Source organism: Engraulis encrasicolus, chromosome 15 (genome assembly GCF_034702125.1).
Source record: "Engraulis encrasicolus isolate BLACKSEA-1 chromosome 15, IST_EnEncr_1.0, whole genome shotgun sequence".
Taxonomy (NCBI): domain Eukaryota; kingdom Metazoa; phylum Chordata; class Actinopteri; order Clupeiformes; family Engraulidae; genus Engraulis; species Engraulis encrasicolus.
In genome coordinates, this window is record NC_085871.1 from 11,325,240 (window position 1) to 11,342,739 (window position 17,500).

Sequence of the window (17,500 nt, forward strand, 5' to 3'; positions counted from 1 at the left end):
CATTTACTTCGAAATTTTGACACCCCATTTTTTGAGATGGGGTGTCAAAGAGGGAAACCTTTGTTAAATGTTAACATTCACTGCTGTAAGTGAAAAACAAAAGTGTGCATGCACAGCATATCCCAAGAGAACATTATTGTCACAGGTCTTGGATACGGGTGAACACATGAAACAAAAAAGAAATATCCTACACCGTGTGTGGATATCTATTTTTCTGTTTCCATTACTCTAAGTGACCCTCCTTGGTCAGGCTAGAAGTCACCCACTGTCGAAAGTTGCCCTGACTTAAGTAGTCAGGGAAGACATCCTCCATGTTGCCATGGCGCCGCATTGTTTGGCTGCCTCTCTGGTAACTCCGTCAAAACCGTGCAATTTTTTTCATCTTTTAAATCTATTTAGTCCATATGAAGTCAACATTTCGGACAGATATGATGATGTGTTTATAGAAAGCACTTTTTAGTGCTATTTATTGCCGTCTGCATTTTTGTTTTTATTTCTTAATCCAAATCGATGTTGTCGGATCACTGCAGCGCAACGGAACTCCATGGAGATCAGAATGCGCATAGCCTACCAACCGGCCTGGCAGAGAAACATTGTCATCCCGACAAGCCTTGCACTACTGACTACAAGAGGTCACGGACACCAGATGAGTGGGGACCATCACAGTGTTGCCTATAGCGTGGGGTGAGAGCATGCAGTTTTGCCACCCGCGATGTAGGATAGTCTCATTTCATCTAGCACCGTATCCACCCGGAGCCTCGGACACCGCACAGCTGTCTGCTTTGTAAAGCGACGCGTCCAACTCTCGCCTCGATCGACACATCTATGGACAATCTGACATCTATGGACATTTTCTATACTGCTTATTTATTTAATGTGTGTATTTATGTTCACATTTTAAGTCTTATGATCTCTGCACGGTGTGGAGTTGTACCAGAACCGTCATTTCACTACAAGCTGTAACCTTGGTTATGGCTTTGTATGTGACAAATAAACTACTCTACTCTACTCTACTCCATTGCTGTATGCAGGGTCGCTGTTAGCCTGTGCCAGGCCCTGGACAAATTCATCTGACAGGGCCCCCATACAATAGATAAAATGTAATAAAAACTATTAAAAAAACTATTTTGGGCCCCCTCTCTCCCTGGGCCTGGGACAACTGACCCCTTTGTCCCACTCTGTTAGCTTCCCTGCCATATGTGACCCTCAGTCCAACAATGAGACCTGATGGGAGCATCTGTTGTATGGTTGGATCATATGTATCTATCTACTGGGAGTCACTTAATTGTAACCATTCCATGCAGATATCATGTGACCTCCATTTGGCTCCCAAGGTGTTAAGTAGTGAACTGGAAAAACCCTTTATAAAGAAATAGATTTGTCAGCTATAAAGCCTAAATACAAGGCACTTTAAAACTTTCAGTTTTTGCTTCATTGTTTCACCTGGAAGGTTGCTGAGGTTGACTTTGAACGTTCTAGAAACTCTGTTGTGACTATTGTTGCTAAGCTACAGACCACCACTGCTGTTGTTGTCAATAATTGCTTAACACCCATTTGCGGTAAAGAGGCAAAGTGTTGTCCTAACCATCCATCTCTGTCTCCAATCACTTGCAGCGAAACCTGAGTGCCCTGGTGAACTGACCTATCAGGAGCTGGGAAATGCCTTCATTCCGACCTGCTCTAACCCAACCCCCAGAGCCAGTGGCCAGGACATGACCAGCACCTGTGTGTGCCCAGAAGGTCAGAGGTCAATTCAAAGATTTTCAATATGGTAACCCAGAAATGAAGTCTGGTCTCCTAAATGGGAGGTGAATTTCCATTGAACTGCATTCATTCTCCTAGTCTCATAGCACTAGTCTCCTAATAATGTGCAAATTGTTTAATGTAAATTTGGGCAACCAAGCTAAATTCCACCCATTAGGCACATACGTAGATGATATTTCTGCAATAAAACTTCCGGGTACTCACCATTTCCGGGTTCATGAAATCACGACTAGACTATAAAGTGGCCGTAGGATTGCAGCTAAGACGGTAACACTTTATTTTAGGGATACATCTATTAGCACTAATACATACAATGTGCCTGTATAAGTAACGTGTAAGGCATGTACAAAGCAAAATCAAACATTTGTTAGGCATGTATTCACAAATGTCTTGTTCATGCACAATAAGGGATTTATTATCAATTTAACCTTAGTAAGGACCTAGTAGGCCTTAGCATTTGCTTAGTATATGCCTTACAAGCTACTTATGCAGGCATTAACATTGTATGTATTAGTGCTAATAGATGTATCCCTAAAATAAAGTGTTACCGCTAAGACAATCCTTATGAACCGTCTCTACCTCTACTCATCATTCGCCTCTGGTCAATTCTCCTGGCTGTTGTTGGTGTGAACTGACAAAGACGTCAAATGATGTTGATGTTTGATTGAGGCAATATTGGCGTTTGCTAATGTTCACCTTTCGCACAGTTCACTGTTTCAATCAGTGTGCTATATAAATACACACTGAGTACTTATTAATACTACAATAATATAAAGTGGCGTGTTTTGACATGCTTACCGTCAATTCTGTATTCCTTTTTGTATTGTTACTGTGTTCTCTTTTTTGGACTCTCTCACTCTGTCTGTGTCTGTGTACATGTGTGTGTGTGTTTAGGTCAGGTGCTGAATGACTATGCTGAGGGCCACCAATGTGTGAGTGTGTCAGCGTGCCCCTGTGTCCACAACAGCATCACCTATCTACCAGGATCCTTCAGAAGAACCAAGTGCCAGACATGGTGAGGAGCAGAGGAATTATTTGAAAAAACTCCTGCACGCTGACCATTTCGCTGTTTTTCTTTAATGAACAACGTTTCGGTCCAAGACCTTCATGAAGGTGGACCGAAACGTCATTCAGATGGAGAATCTGTTTCGGATAGGCCTAAGAAAGACCAGACCTTCTGAAAGTGAATCGGGAAACTAAAGTTAAGGACTCTCGGATAAAAGACAGTCACGAAAATCACATGGTTAAAACCATTGTGCAAAGTTGATATGAATAGTGTGCTAAGTTGCTTCTTGTAAATCAAATTCAAGCTTTAAAAGCCAATTTCCTCACAGATTATTTTGACACTATGACTTTAACAGCACGAGAAGAACATTGTAGTGGCACGATGATTGGAATGCTGTTTGTTTGGTTCGCCATGATAGGCTCATTTGATTTACCATCGATGCAGACAGCAATGCATTCTGGACGAAAATGTTGCATGATGGTTAGATTTCTTGTTCAACTTACCAAATTTCAATCATGTGGCACCGACGAGGTGACTTGGTGTCAAACTGTCACGGGGTCAATGCGACTGCTGACAGACCTGGCAACTCCCCCAGTTCCTTAGGGACTGTACGTTATTTACCGGCGGGGGGGGGGGGGGGTGGCTGTGCGTAAGGGGGGGGGGGGGGGGGGGGGGGGGTGGCATGATGAAAAAAAATGAGGTGGGGGGAGGGCCATGACAAAAAAAAATCGGAGTTAGGGAGAGGGCCATGGGGGAAAAAAAAGCGAATTTATTTATTTATTTTATGATAAAAAATGCAATACTTCTCTGAAATATTGCTTTGCGATGCAAGGTCCCGGCCGCATACTTTAGCACTGAAGCGTGTATCTGTAGTCATCCCTAGGCATACCTTGGGATGCGTGTAGGCATACCGAATTATGTGTTAGCCTAGGCTACATATTATTTTTGGTGCTTTTGTGTGGAAAAGACCTTGTGCCATAACGGTGACCGCGATTTCCTCGGGTTAGGCTACTGCTGGAACGACATCGCAAAGTTGGTCCTGGATCAACATCTGGTTTGAGTGGTTATCTATGTCAGATTTCGCGCCAGTAACGTCTTCTGTAGCCTATGGATTAAGATCAGTTATGCAGAAGTGCCATGCTGTTACAAAATACAATTATTCACTGACAGGTTAAGTTTAGGAATATGTTTTGGTAAAGGCATAATTTGGCATGTTGTTAGGTTGGTGCACACATTTTCACTGACAGGTTGTTTAGGAATTAGTTTTGGTTTAGGCACAGTTCCACATAGCCACTGTAATAGCCTACCTAGCCATAACCAGAGCCGTATACCACCGTGACGGCACTTGGCATGCCCGTTAATTTTTGGAATCAGACCTAGAATAGGCTAACATACCAGATGTTGATCCAGGGCCAACTTTGCGATGTCGTTCCAGGAACAACAGTAACCCGAGGAAATCGCAGTCACGCAGACAACGCAGGGCACCCCTCCAGCTGTTTCGCTCGCTATCATAGTCGACTTCAACATTTGGAGATGTGTCAGTGCATCGCAAGGCACAGAGAGATGTGCACGAACTAGCCTACTAACTTTGGACAGGCGGCTGCTCAACTTCGGAATCTCGAAGTGAAATGTAGCCTATTTTCTTCCAACCGGCATCAGCTGTCAAACTGGAGCGCGCGCCACCCTAAAAATGCAGCGGTTTGTTTAATTGTTCATCGGTGTCCACAAGAATGTTTACTTTTGGGAAAATAAAAACACGTTTTGAAATAGTCTAGGCAAGAGCTACTGTTTGGATCCATACGCCTACTTCAACCCTGTAGCCTAATCCCACCAACTCGAGTCATCCTGCACGTGAGACCGCTTGCTCACGCAGCTTAGAGTCTAGGTTGTCAATCATGCGGACAGAGGGTGGGGGGTAGCCTGGTGAACCAGCGCCACCCGCTGGACGGCAAAATGTTTTGTCTACGGGTGGGTCTGGCCTCGCATAATGATTCAATGAAGCCAGAATGCCATGAATCTGGCAAACCAATTACAACGCAAAGATGTGTTTTGAATCAAAGCGGGCAGGGTTTTGAGGGAAGGTTGTTCTCATCAATAATCTCCGGATGTATTATGCATCGAGGCCAGACTAAATTAGACATCCACATTTAGTCTGGTTTATCAGGCTAGGTGGGGGGTTCACTTCGAGATTCCGCAGTTGAGCAGCCGCCTCGAATCTCTCGGTCCAAAGTTGAACAGAACTAATAGGCTACACTGTTCGTGCACATGACAATCGCCATGCACTGACACATGACCAAATGTTCAAGTCAACAAGGATAGCGAAACAGAGCTGGAGGGCGCCCTGCGTTGGGGTTAAATGGCACAAGGTCTCTCACACAAGAACACCAAAAATAATATTTAGCATTTAAAAAAAATTGAGGTGGGGGGGAAGGGGGGGGCATGATTTTTTTTTTTGACCGGACTTCCAGCGCACCAGACCCCCCCCCCAGTACATAACGTACAGTCCCTTATCACCGTTGCTCGTCTGCAAGGGTCTGCATACTTCCTCCGAGGGGACGCACCCCTGAACTGGTGTATATGCGCCTTGCCTCACACCCCTACACAAGTTTGCACTGCACCCCACTTCAGCTCCTACTCCCCACCTGCCCCCCCACACCTCACACATGGTGTGCTAGTAGATTAAACTGGTGAGAGCTCATCGTCTCGTGCACTTTTGTGGCCGACTTTAAATGCGCTGTGTTTAATACCACCCACGTCGTGACGTCAAGTTCTCGCTCATGTGCTTTGTCTACATCGATCAACGGCATCAAAGTCAAATGAGCCTAATGATTGCCTGTTAGCAGTGGAACAGGTGGGATACTTGCAAAAAGACTCTAAAGAAGGCTTAGGCCGAAACTTCTGTCTGTCATGCTAACCCAGTAGATTAAAACTGCAAGGACTACACCCAACGTCTTTTTTACTAAACATGAATTTTGCTGATTGCAGTTGGGAGTTGAGCTCACTTTCTAAAAAAATACTTGCACACACCCACCATACTGCCGTTTGTCCGCATTCATCACTATAGGTGACCTCATCAGTGCTACGTCATCTCTTCTTCACTAAAGTGTCTCATCAAGCTGAGGAGGCTAATGACACTTCTAGGAACACAATATCAATCTATCCTTTATATCTCTGTTTGCTGATTATGCCTCTCAAGTCTTTGTATTTTTACAGTATCTCTCTGACTAATGTCTCTTGCTCCTGCTAGTGAGTGTACAAATGGGAGGTGGCAATGCTCAGAAGACATTTGCCCTAAGACATGCTCCATCGAGTCACAGTTCGTGAAGACGTTTGATGGCAAGCACTTCAGGATTCCTGGCAGATGCAGCTACGTGGCAGCTCAGGTGACTAGCATTGTGGGCAGCCGAGACCTAATGGTTAGAGAGGTGGCGTTAAGATCAGAGGGTTGTAGGTTCAAATCCCTCCCTTATCTATCCAATAACTAAGTTTGCTTTGGATAAAAGCGTCAGCTAAGTGTAATGTAATGTAATGCTAAATCTATTTTGTTAAGAGTTAAGAGGTTTTGGTTTACTTAACTGCAGTTAGACAGTACCGTTGAAAGACTGGTAGTTCCTCTTGCCCTTTCCTCTTGCTTGAGGACTTTTGCTCGGTGTCGCCCCGCCTCATTGGAGAAAACTGAGAGTACCGTTGTCTTTTTTTGCGGTGTGCAGGGCTTGAACTGGACACTCACTGTACAATTTTCGGAGCGAGGCATCAAACTCCAGAGGGTGGAGTTTTCTGTTTACCACGTGAGTTCTGGGATTTTTATTTATCATAGCGGGGCCTCTACAGCCCCCCAGGCAGCATTGGAAAGCGCATTTGTTAAAAAAGGTTGAGAAACTGTATGAGAACAGTATGACATACTGTGCATTTAATTGCCCTGAATTGAATTCATTTCTTTGTCCTGTCGTACAGGAGAGCTATGTCTTTTCCCATTCAACAGTGATGTTTCAGAATCAAGAAGTGAAAGATTTTCACCAAACTGGTAGGCAATCTATCTTTCTATACGCATACATACCTACCGTATATATTGCAGATAGACAGACAGACACTTTCATTATGCTGAAGTTGAAAAAAGGTGAAAATCTCTAAACTCCAGCTTGTGTGTGTGTGTGTGTGTGTGTGTGTGTGTGTGTGTGTGTGTGTGTGTGTGTGTGTGTGTGTGTGTGTGTGTGTGTGTGTGTGTGTGTGTGTGTGTGTGTGTGTGTGTGTGTGTGTGTGTGTGTGTGTGTGCACGCATGTGTGCATGCGTGCGTGCGTCTTTTAGCGCTGGCTACCGTGTTCTGGCAGTCCTCCATGTTTGTTCAGGTGAAGTTCCTCTTGGGCCTCTCCATTCAAGTGCAGATGTCCCCAGAAATTCAAGTCTATTTGTATTTACCAAATACACAACGGGGGACCACTGAAGGTGACTATTACACACAATGCTGCTACAGAATACTGGAAACTATAGTGACCATTTACTGATTAATTACTAATTGTGTGTGTGTGTGTGTGTGTGTGTGTGTGTGTGTGTGTGTGTGTGTGTGTGTGTGTGTGTGTGTGTGTGTGTGTGTGTGTGTGTGTGTGTGTGTGTGTGTGTGTGTGTGTGTGTCAGGCCTTTGTGGGAACTTCAATGGAGATTCTGGAGATGATTTCACCACCAGCAGTGGAATAGTGGAAAACTCCGCCGAACCCTTTGCCCTCTCCTGGTCTCTTGGCGCCTGTACACCTGACATTAACCCGATCTGCATGGACATAGATAGTGGTGCGTTCTATTCTATGCTTCTCTGTTCTGTTTACTAACTAGGGTACATACAGTATGATGTGAAATTTTAGAATCTTATATTGTGGTAATGCATGTATTGCACAGTGTAATAGCAAAGAGGTTTGTGTTGAGTTGAGGCAGAATGTATGATATCTAAGATTAGGCATAAGGTTGTAATATGTGTTACCTGCTTTCCTTCTTTATATATGTTATGGGTATGTACCCTTATTGTAATATTATCCCTTTATAGGGCAAGTGACTATATTTGATCACTTCCGATTGCTTGCACATCTATCACAAATGCCCATGCCATGCCTCTCTACAAGGGTGTAAACCCAAGTGGGTTACGTATATCAAATTAATCAGGAGAAATCAGGCAGATAGTGACATCTCAACATTTGACTGATCTGCAGTGGCCTGGAGCCTGTTAAAACTCTTATAAAGGGTTAAGGATAGGGCCTTGGAGATTAAGGGCACGATCACACAGACCGTGGATTTCTGCCTACAATCTGCGATGCGTGTCCAGCTGATTAATCAGCGGTCACCACACCGAGCGCGGATCAGCTGCCGAATCGAATGCAGTCAATAGAATCTTAACACTGACTTGTGTCATTGCAACATTGTAACGGTCACTTCGCTACATTAGCCTACGTTAATGTTACATTGCATCAGTTAGTGAATTTCATCAGATAAAACGTATTCCGTTTCAAACAGCTATTATTGGGCCTACTTAAATTTCTGTTATTGACAGCAATTACTTAGGTAGAGCGTAGGCTATTATCAGAAGGCTAATGGGCTAATGGACTAGGGTAGCCTACAACTAGATAGGCTAGCCTACAACTTCGTCAATGCAGATACAACAAACTTACCAGGTCTTTCCACAGCGAAGCTCACACGGCTCCACGCAGCTTGTTTTGCATTTTTGTTTCAATACTTTTTGTCCGACAGATCATATAGTTTGGGGTAGCCCGTAACGGCCAGAACCAGCTTCTCCTCCATGACAGTGACAGTTGTTAGAATCTTGGCAACGGTGTCGTAATAGAACACCTGAACACTTGTTTTGCACTGAGGATGGTCTGAATGGGACCGAAACGTTTGCACTGTTCACCTGGGTAGCACTTTTTTATTTTCGAAACATGCAATAAAAGGAAATTATTGCATCGGCTTACAAGGTGTGCGAGTTCCCCTTCCTTGATCCCATAGTTAACCTGTTGGAACCTACGCACCCACCCGGCATCAAGAGAAAAGGCGCGATACCTCCCTTTGAAAGAACAGTAATAGAACACCTGGAAATCTGCCACGGATATTCCACCTTGAGTTTTTTCAACTCGATCCGCCCGGTGCGGAGAGGCACAGAATCCGCAACCCGCCTTGCGCTGATATTAGACGCCTAATCCGCTCATTTTCATTGACAAACAATAAAACACATCCGCCTCCTACTGTAAAATCCGCGGTCTGTGTGATCGCGCCCTAAGACAGAAAGTTAGAGGGGGAGAGAACGATAGTCTTTGGAAATTACCCAATTGCCTTTGACAGGCAGTTGGTTCATTCATGGTGCACATTATCACAATGCACCATAGCACTCTCTTACCAGCTCTTTTCTCATTCTGATGTTTTCCAATTTCTGTTTTAGAGATCTTTGCTGATGAGCGTTGTCAAGCAATAAGGGATCCTGCTGGTGCATTCAGTTCCTGCCATGCCCATGTTCCATACGATCGTTACTACCAGGTACAGTACACCAGCACACATCAACATCCTGTGCACTCTACATTTTACAGTAATCTGTAAAGGTTTATTCACCTTGAAACGTACTACTTTCAAGATAAAGGAAGTATATCAGATCTGCTTTACTATATCATCCCTTTTCTGCTCTTCTTTGTTCTGCTCGACACTACTACTGAATTTTGCTCGGAATCACTACCAGGCACACCGCACATCAACATCCAGAAAAGTTTACAGTCATCAGCCTTCATTTATTTCAGAATAGAAAACATATCTCTGCTCATTTTAAATGAAATGTCATTTTTGATTTAATTCAATCTAATAGAATCTGATCTACTTTACTCTATTCTACTATACTCTGTTCTACACTTCGTAATTAAAATAGAAAAGAGGTGTCAATCCTGGATTAAGAAAGTAAAAACCCTGCCACAAATGTGAGCCAACCAGCTCTGAATCACTTGATTATTGAGCACTCAAGACAAGTAGACCAGCTGCTTATTAGCAGAGAGAGTAGAGAGAGAGAGGTTCCATTGGCCCATTGTTTCCGGGTTCTATTATTGCTTGTGGGGGAGGGGGAAATCCCCCTTTAGGCAGACCTAAGGACTGTTCTATTCATTGTAGGAGTATTATGACACGCCCCTTTAGGCAGACCGGAATCTGGTCATGTTAGGTGCCCATAGCAACCTATTACACTGGCATATCTCTATATACTTAAAGTATCTCTGTTATTAGAGTCACCTGTGTGGGAAGGAAACTGTGGCAGGGTTTTTACTTCCTGAACCCAGAATTGACACCTCTGAAATAGACCTACATAACATCCTACAGAAGAGTTTGCTGCAATTTTTCATTTTTCAGTACTCTGCTATAATCCTGCATCAGCAGTGATATTCAATAATACCAGAGATGATTGATGAAGGAGAAATGATTCATAAGGAGTTTCTTCTGGAATCGACATGCGTAAGGCTCTAAACTGCAATCCTATATCAGCCAAGACCCTTTAGGAGACTAGCAGACAAGGTGAATAGATGGAGCTCAATGGAAAGTCATGACCATTTAGGAGACCGACTTTGTTGAATTGGTGACACGGGGTATTTATCTTGGCTACCCTATTGAAAATCTTTGGCAATAGGCCCTGCCGTGGCCAAACGGTAGGACACTCATCTACCATGCGGCTGACCCAAGTTCGATTCCTGGACCGGGTCCTTTGTCGGCCCTTCCCCGTCTCTCTCTCCCCACTCGCTTCCTGTCACCACCTTCACTGTCCTATCATAGGCCTAAATAAAGTCAAAAAGACCCGAAAAAAAAGAAAAAGAAAAAGAAAAAAAGAAAATCTTCGGTAATAAGCTGTACTTGTCTTTCTTTTCTTTTTTTTGCTTTCAGGCCTGCGTCAGCAAAACATGCCAGTGCCAGTCAGGACTCCACTCGTGTCTGTGTGTTGCCCTTGGCAACTATGCTAAAGCCTGTGCTTCCGTAGGCGTGGTGGTAGGCGACTGGAGAAACACAACCGAGTGCAGTAAGAGACATAAAAATTTTTTACAACTTTGTTATTCCATTAATATTGAACTTTCGAACTTACATTAGATTTACGCTTAGCTGATGCTTTTATCAAAGCGACTTAAAGATACAGTATTACTCCGTAAAACATTGCAAGCCTGTTAAACCTAATGAGTAAGTTGCTCTGCTGCATTAAAGAAGAAATGCAGTGTAAAATGGCTTAAATGGTGTTAAAACATGATGCTGAGGGCTAAGTCTGGGCACATACTACCTGAACTTCATTCGTGCCTTGCATTGAGAAATTCAGCACTAGTTAGCCGATGCTAACATCTGGCTTTTGCTGTGGTTCACCAGGACATAGAAGTAGCCATTGTTATAAATCTCTACTTTCCACTCATTTGCAAGTTGCCAAAAACTTCCTTCTGTAGAGTCGCTGGGTTGTTAACATGTAAAACGAGGCATAGAGAACTTTGATAGCCCACATTTTGTTTAGAAACAATGCCATTCTTACAGGCTGCGCCAGGTTGCCCGATATAGCCAGTGCCAGAGACGGTTTACTAGAGACTGTCCAGTGTGCTCACTCACTACTTTTCTGGGTGGTACTGCACTCTAGAGGCGCCAACCAGATTCCATTCGGAAGAATGGGCTGCGCTCTCTCGACAGCACCCTCTAGGTGAACGGCAGGCATGGATTGACACACTGGACAGTCTCTAGTAAACCGTCTGTACAGTACCTCTAGTAAACCAGATTATGACTCGACAAGTAGGCCTGAAATAGCCAGCGTACAGTATGTTTGTCTGTGAATATCACAGAACATCAAGCACTGCCCAGAGAATACCACTCTTGGGACATTCTAATAACACATAAAAACAAAAAACAAAAATATGGCTGAGATATTTGGTAATAATCTGGAGGGAATTTGTGGATGTTCATAACAATTGTTCACTTTGTGACAAGTTTCTGATTTTTTGCAAGGTGTTAGGTATGGGTCTAAGGTTTCCAAAAATCATTGGAGGCAAGTTCGCGGCGCCCCCTATTGGCCGGTATCCATTACTTTCAAAATGGCCCCTGCTGAAAAGAAAACGGGTTGTATCCTACCTTATTATGGTCTGAAAATGTTGTAGGGTGCAGCTTTTCCAATTTCACTAAATAAAATAATTGTTATGTAAACACCATATTACTATTTGAAGGTAATTTCTTGAGAAATACCTGGTCATGGTCCATTTTTGCTCTAAAAATGGTCCATATTACCAAAATCAAGGTAAGCTGTGTTCAGAAACCAATGGTCAATGACTGAATTTGTAGGTGTGGTATTGCAGCTGGCTATCACAGGCAATTGAAGAATAAATGAGTTTCGATTGCGCCGCCTAAAATGACTAAAATACAAGTCATAATACAATAAACAACAATATACTGTGAACAATAAAATACTGTGAAGTCCCAGTAATATCTAAACGAACAAAAAATACACTCCTTTACAGTGTGGCTGTGTACTGTGCACATTACAGTAAACTTGAAATAATTGACAGTGATGTGCTGTGAAATTTTACAGTTAATTACTGTGACACCACGGTAATTCTTAACAGCGTAATATAAACCGTTTTTAAGTAAAAAGTGACCACACAAATGATATGAAATTAAAATGGCCTTAAAATAGTAATAAAGAATTGCCATAACAACTATTTCATTGAATGACATGGGAAACATTGGACTATATAACAATTTCGGACAAAAAAGGTGAAATAAGGCCATTTGTCTCCAGTGATATGTATCCACTGATTTTTGAAAACCTTATACATAAACACCCTGCCAATAACCAGAAACTTCTCAAGAAGTGAATGATTTCATGAATAGCGAAATTTTCATAAGAATTGTTCACTTCTTGACAAGTTTCTGGTCCCACTTGGCTTCATCCTCCACGGCTGAGGTACCATTAGCATGCAACTATTCCACCACACTGTTCTCTTGAAGTGCTGTTTGGGGCTCTCGTTAGCTTTAATTTTATGGGATGCAGTGCTGTGTTAGAAAGATGGATGGGAGTTTAACCAATGGACATTCATGGGAGTTTCGCAGGCTGGCTCTAATTTATCAACTCCGAGGTGGATACAAAAGAAAACGTGATCCCCTATGGGGTATCTAAGTCTCCGCCCCTTCTGGGCAGCTCATGAGGCTGTGAAAGTCAACAAGTTTGACTGGGCTGTAATGGACTGATCAAACCTGTTTTCCGATCCGCCTTACATTCCCCCCTAGATCACATGCTGTGCATATGCTGTACTTCAGAATTATTGATAACCAATGTTGTGCTTGTTGACTTCATTTGTCAAGCGATTTGTGAGATAAGTGCATGCAAAAATATGTAATTATTTGGACTACACAACAGAAGTCGCATGTCTGACTTGCAGGCACTTGCAAGCGGTTGGGCTGCATATGCACCTTCAGCCTCCGTTCATGTCAAATACTTGAGGCACAGGTTGTAGTCTTTTACTCAGTTTCGCACAAAAACTAAAATAACCTTTCTTGCCAAAAATTGGCGGTCTTACGACACCAATTGAAACCTTTAAAATTCACTGCTATCATATTATGTGAAATCCACAGCACATGCCAAACTTCCATTCAAAATGTTGATAGTTACAGCCCCAGAAGAAGGGCGTGACTTACATAGGTGCCCCATGTTGATTGCGAAAACGACATTGGTCAGTCTTGCTTCAGCTGCATGAAGTAACACAGCAAGTACTAGCAACACTAAAAGCTAGCTCTCAAAGCAAAACATAATTTGCAACACTCAAGTCATCAAGTGAACTTCATTGTCGAAATCTATGGAACAGTGTGAAGTGTACAGTTCCTGGATGGCTGGAATGGGTGATCTGATGATCTTTTCTGCTGTCATCACCAGCCTCTGTATAGTGCCTACTTGTCTCTAGCTAGACAACTGCCATGCCAGATGGAGAGACTGCTGGTCAGGATGATCTCAATGGCACAGACCTGTAAAAGGTGGTGAGTGCAGATGTGTGGACGTTGGCTCTTCTCATCCTCCGCAGGGCTGTGGTGTTGGTAGTCTATGTGAGGTAATTTGTGATGTGCACTCCCAGGAACATTGTGCTTTTTGCTGACTCCACAGCACTTCCATTGATGATGATTGGTATGTGTGTTTTCCTGAAGTACAGTTATTTATTTTGTTTTGTTGACATTGAGAATCTGGTTGTTCCTCTCACACCATTTGATGAGTTGCTTTACCTCCCTCTCTGTGCTGAGTCATTGTTGTATCTGATTAGGTCCACCACTGTTGTTTCATCAGCAAATTTGAGGATGTGATTCATTTCAAATCTGCCACAGCATTTGTGGGTCATCAGTGTGAACAGCAGGGGAGATAGCACACATCCTTGTGACACCCCGGTGTTAATGATGGTGGTCGCTGAGAAGTACTTTCAATGCCAACTCTCACTGATAGAGGTCTGTTTGTGAGAATGTCCAGCAGCCAGTTGCACAGTGAAGTGCTGATGCCTATTGTACTCAGTTTGCCCATCAGATGTTGAGAGATGACAGTGTTGAACGCAGAGCTGAAGTCGATGAACAGCATCCATCCGTCACTGTTTTCGTGTTCCAGATGAGCCTGGCAGAGGTGGAGTGCGAATGGATCCAGAGTAGGGGGGTGGATAACCAGCAATATGCAGCAATACCAGAAGTAATGGCACATGCATTGCAGAGCAGAGCAAAAAATAAGCCATCAAAGCAAGCTTTCACAAAGAGGTGGTTGAGAGTCCAGGTTTACAAGTGTGAGGTTACCATGCGGCCAGAGTGATCAGGCAGTTTGCAGGTGAGGCAGTAATTGAATCATGGCATAACATCTTTTAGTTTTCAGAGAACCAAAGCACTAATATTGAATATTTATTGGGATTGGGCTGCTTGTTGCCAGCAGGAGTGTTACAGGTTCTTAAAATGTTTCAATCATTCACCCTTTCATCAATTTCACAAAAATAGCATAGTCTATCAAAAGGTATGTGCAATGTGCTATATTTGTTGTTGCATTTAAAAAAAATAAGGAGCCATGTACACCATCCTACACCAATGAGTATGGTCAGTGACTGAAGTTATAGGGGTGGTATTGCAGCTAGATGGCAATCACGGATAATTGAAGAATGAAAGTGTGTCAAACAAGCTGCCTAAAATAACTTGCCTAAAACACAGGAACAATGGAATACTGGGAAGTTCGAGTAACATCTAAACAACAATAATACAGCAATTTACTGTACACCTGCACAGTGTGATTGTGTACTGTGCACATTGCCGTAAAACACTGTAAATCATTGAGCTAGAAATTTGGGATGAGATTTTACAGTTAATGACTGTGATACCCTGGTAATTCTCAACAGTGACCATGACCACACATTTGGCATGAAAATGAGCTTCAAATGGTATGGTACTGGAATAACAACCATTTCATTAAATAGACTGTAAAACGTCGAATTATAGAACAATTTCAGACAAAAATCAGGCAAAATAAGGCCATTTTGCATTTTATGAATAACGGCCAATAGGGGGCGCAGCCAATTTGCCTCCAATGAAATGGGAAATGGGAAAAGCTGTTCCCTACAACATTTTTTACAACCCGTTTTCTTTTCAGCAGGGGCCATTTTGAAAGTAATGGATACCGGCCAATAGGGGGCGCCGCCAACTTGCCTCCAATGATTTTTGAAAACCTTAGACCCATAGCTAACACCCTGCCAAAAATCAGAAACTTGTCACGAAGTGAACGATTTTCACGAATTCCCTCTAGACTATATGCAAAATGTGTGTGTGTGTGTGTGTGTGTGTGTGTGTGTGTGTGTGTGTGTGTGTGTGTGTGTGTGTGTGTGTGTGTGTGTGTGTGTGTGTGTGTGTGTGTGTGTGTGTGTGTGTGTGTGTGTGTGTGTGTGTGTGCATGTGTGTGTGTGTGTTCATGCGTGCGTGCATGCAGGCATGTGTGCATGTCTGTGTGGTACCCAGGGATTACAAGTGTTGTGTTTCACTTTGAGAGGTTTAAAGTATAAAGAACTTTGGAGGAACAAGGATGTTGAGGCACCTGATGCCCGAGCTTTATGCCTGGCCGCACAAAATAAACATTATGTTTTTTATCAGGCTGCTCAGGAACTTACTTCCTTGTTGGCCCTGCACCTTCCCTCTCGGGGAAATACACACATGCAAGAAAGAGAGAGAAAAAAGAGGTGTGCCTAGCAGGACATGAAAGTAGAGTAATGGTGGTGGTGGAGGTGATCAGGGCTTTTTTTGAGGGGGAGCAAGGCGGAGCTAGCTCCGGAAGCTCTGAGGCGCGCTCCGGGAGCCCTGAGGTGCGCTCCCCCAACTGGATCTTGACAAACGATATTTAAATAATAATAATAACAATAATAATAATAAATAAATACATAAATTAAAGTTTGTTTTGTGTTAATGTCTAGTTTAAATATATGTCTTGGTGATTTCTCAATTCTACTTATAACCACGTCAGTTTGATTTCAAAGTGCTGGGGACAATTAACCTACCATAAACATGAGAGAGGTTTGAAAAATGCTGGGTACAAACTAAGGCTATTACGTCCGATTTGAGGTTTCATAAAATCATAGGCCTACGCATTGCTTAGATAGCCTAGATTTAACGCGGCATTGTGGCCATATTAAACACTAAACGCCATCTGCGCTGTATTGTTTATTTCTGATATCCTACGCTGAGTCATCTTTATCTTAAACATTACTAACGCAACAGTAGGGGCCTGATTGGTTAACCCGCTGTCTAGCCTTGCATAGCCTACTGTAAAGTTTAAGTTATCAGCCAAGTTTAGGCCGCCTACTCCTTGCAGACAAATGTCGCGCTGTTCGTTGAGGTGGGAGTCTAGATCTGCTGTTGACAGATGGAAATGTGAAGCCACAACGCATATTCTCGAGGGGGATTGAAAGCACCTTTCCTTGTTAATGACAAGTTAACCTTTACAATATATCCAAGAAGCTTAATCATCTGCGATTGCTGTAGGCCTACACAGTTCAAAGGATATTTATTCAGCGAAGTTGTGAATATTTCCTGCCTATTTCTCCACTCCCGCGGTAACCCCGTGCTCCATGTCTGGCTGTCAAAGACGCAATCCAAAATTGAAAGAGTGCGCCAGTTTAAGACAGGCGGCACGACTTGACTGACTCAAACCTATCATTCCAACGTCTGTCAGTGATATCGTGACATTTGTGATACGAACTCTGTGTTTAAATGCGTTCTGAATAGGCTACTGAAGACTGAATAGACTATAGCCTACTGAGCGCACGTGTTGTTGGCTTTTAAAATTGAGTTCTTGTTTGCTCATTGTGTGTAATGCACAATGGTGCTATGCTTAATAAAAAATACATTTCAGACCTTATATTTTCAGGTGCATGGTTTCATTTTAGTAACTGCATTTCTATTCAGTGACTGGAGATGTAAATGAATGAGTGGGGATCGAGGGCACTTTATAGTGCAGGGTAGCCTATTCGGTGTTTCCGAATTCGCTCTCGGCACGTAGGTCTACAGATAAAGGATGCGTGATGCTGCGTTTACCAGAGCAAACTAACAAACTTTCCTTTTGGCATTGGTCTGCATGCTGAATAGTCCACTGTCCATTTTCCCAAATGAAATCAGAATATTCCCAGCACTCAGTAGCAGGTAGCCTATTTATACCGTTCCATATTTGTATTTGATATTGCGCATACATCCCCATTCACGGGGAGTCTGTGTGG

General features: G+C 43.0%; 1 protein-coding gene across 1 annotated transcript in view; it reads left to right on the forward strand.

Moving 5' to 3' along the window:
• LOC134464823 (mucin-5AC-like) overlaps window positions 1-17,500 on the forward strand; it is a 59,510-nt gene that overhangs the window by 12,861 nt on the left and 29,149 nt on the right. Inside the window, exons 8-16 of the mRNA XM_063218158.1 lie at window positions 1,615-1,740; window positions 2,659-2,779; window positions 6,018-6,153; window positions 6,481-6,558; window positions 6,725-6,794; window positions 7,077-7,214; window positions 7,404-7,553; window positions 9,187-9,281; window positions 10,656-10,788. Coding sequence (XP_063074228.1) covers window positions 1,615-1,740; window positions 2,659-2,779; window positions 6,018-6,153; window positions 6,481-6,558; window positions 6,725-6,794; window positions 7,077-7,214; window positions 7,404-7,553; window positions 9,187-9,281; window positions 10,656-10,788 — 1,047 coding nt within the window. The remainder of the gene's footprint in view (window positions 1-1,614; window positions 1,741-2,658; window positions 2,780-6,017; window positions 6,154-6,480; window positions 6,559-6,724; window positions 6,795-7,076; window positions 7,215-7,403; window positions 7,554-9,186; window positions 9,282-10,655; window positions 10,789-17,500) is intronic.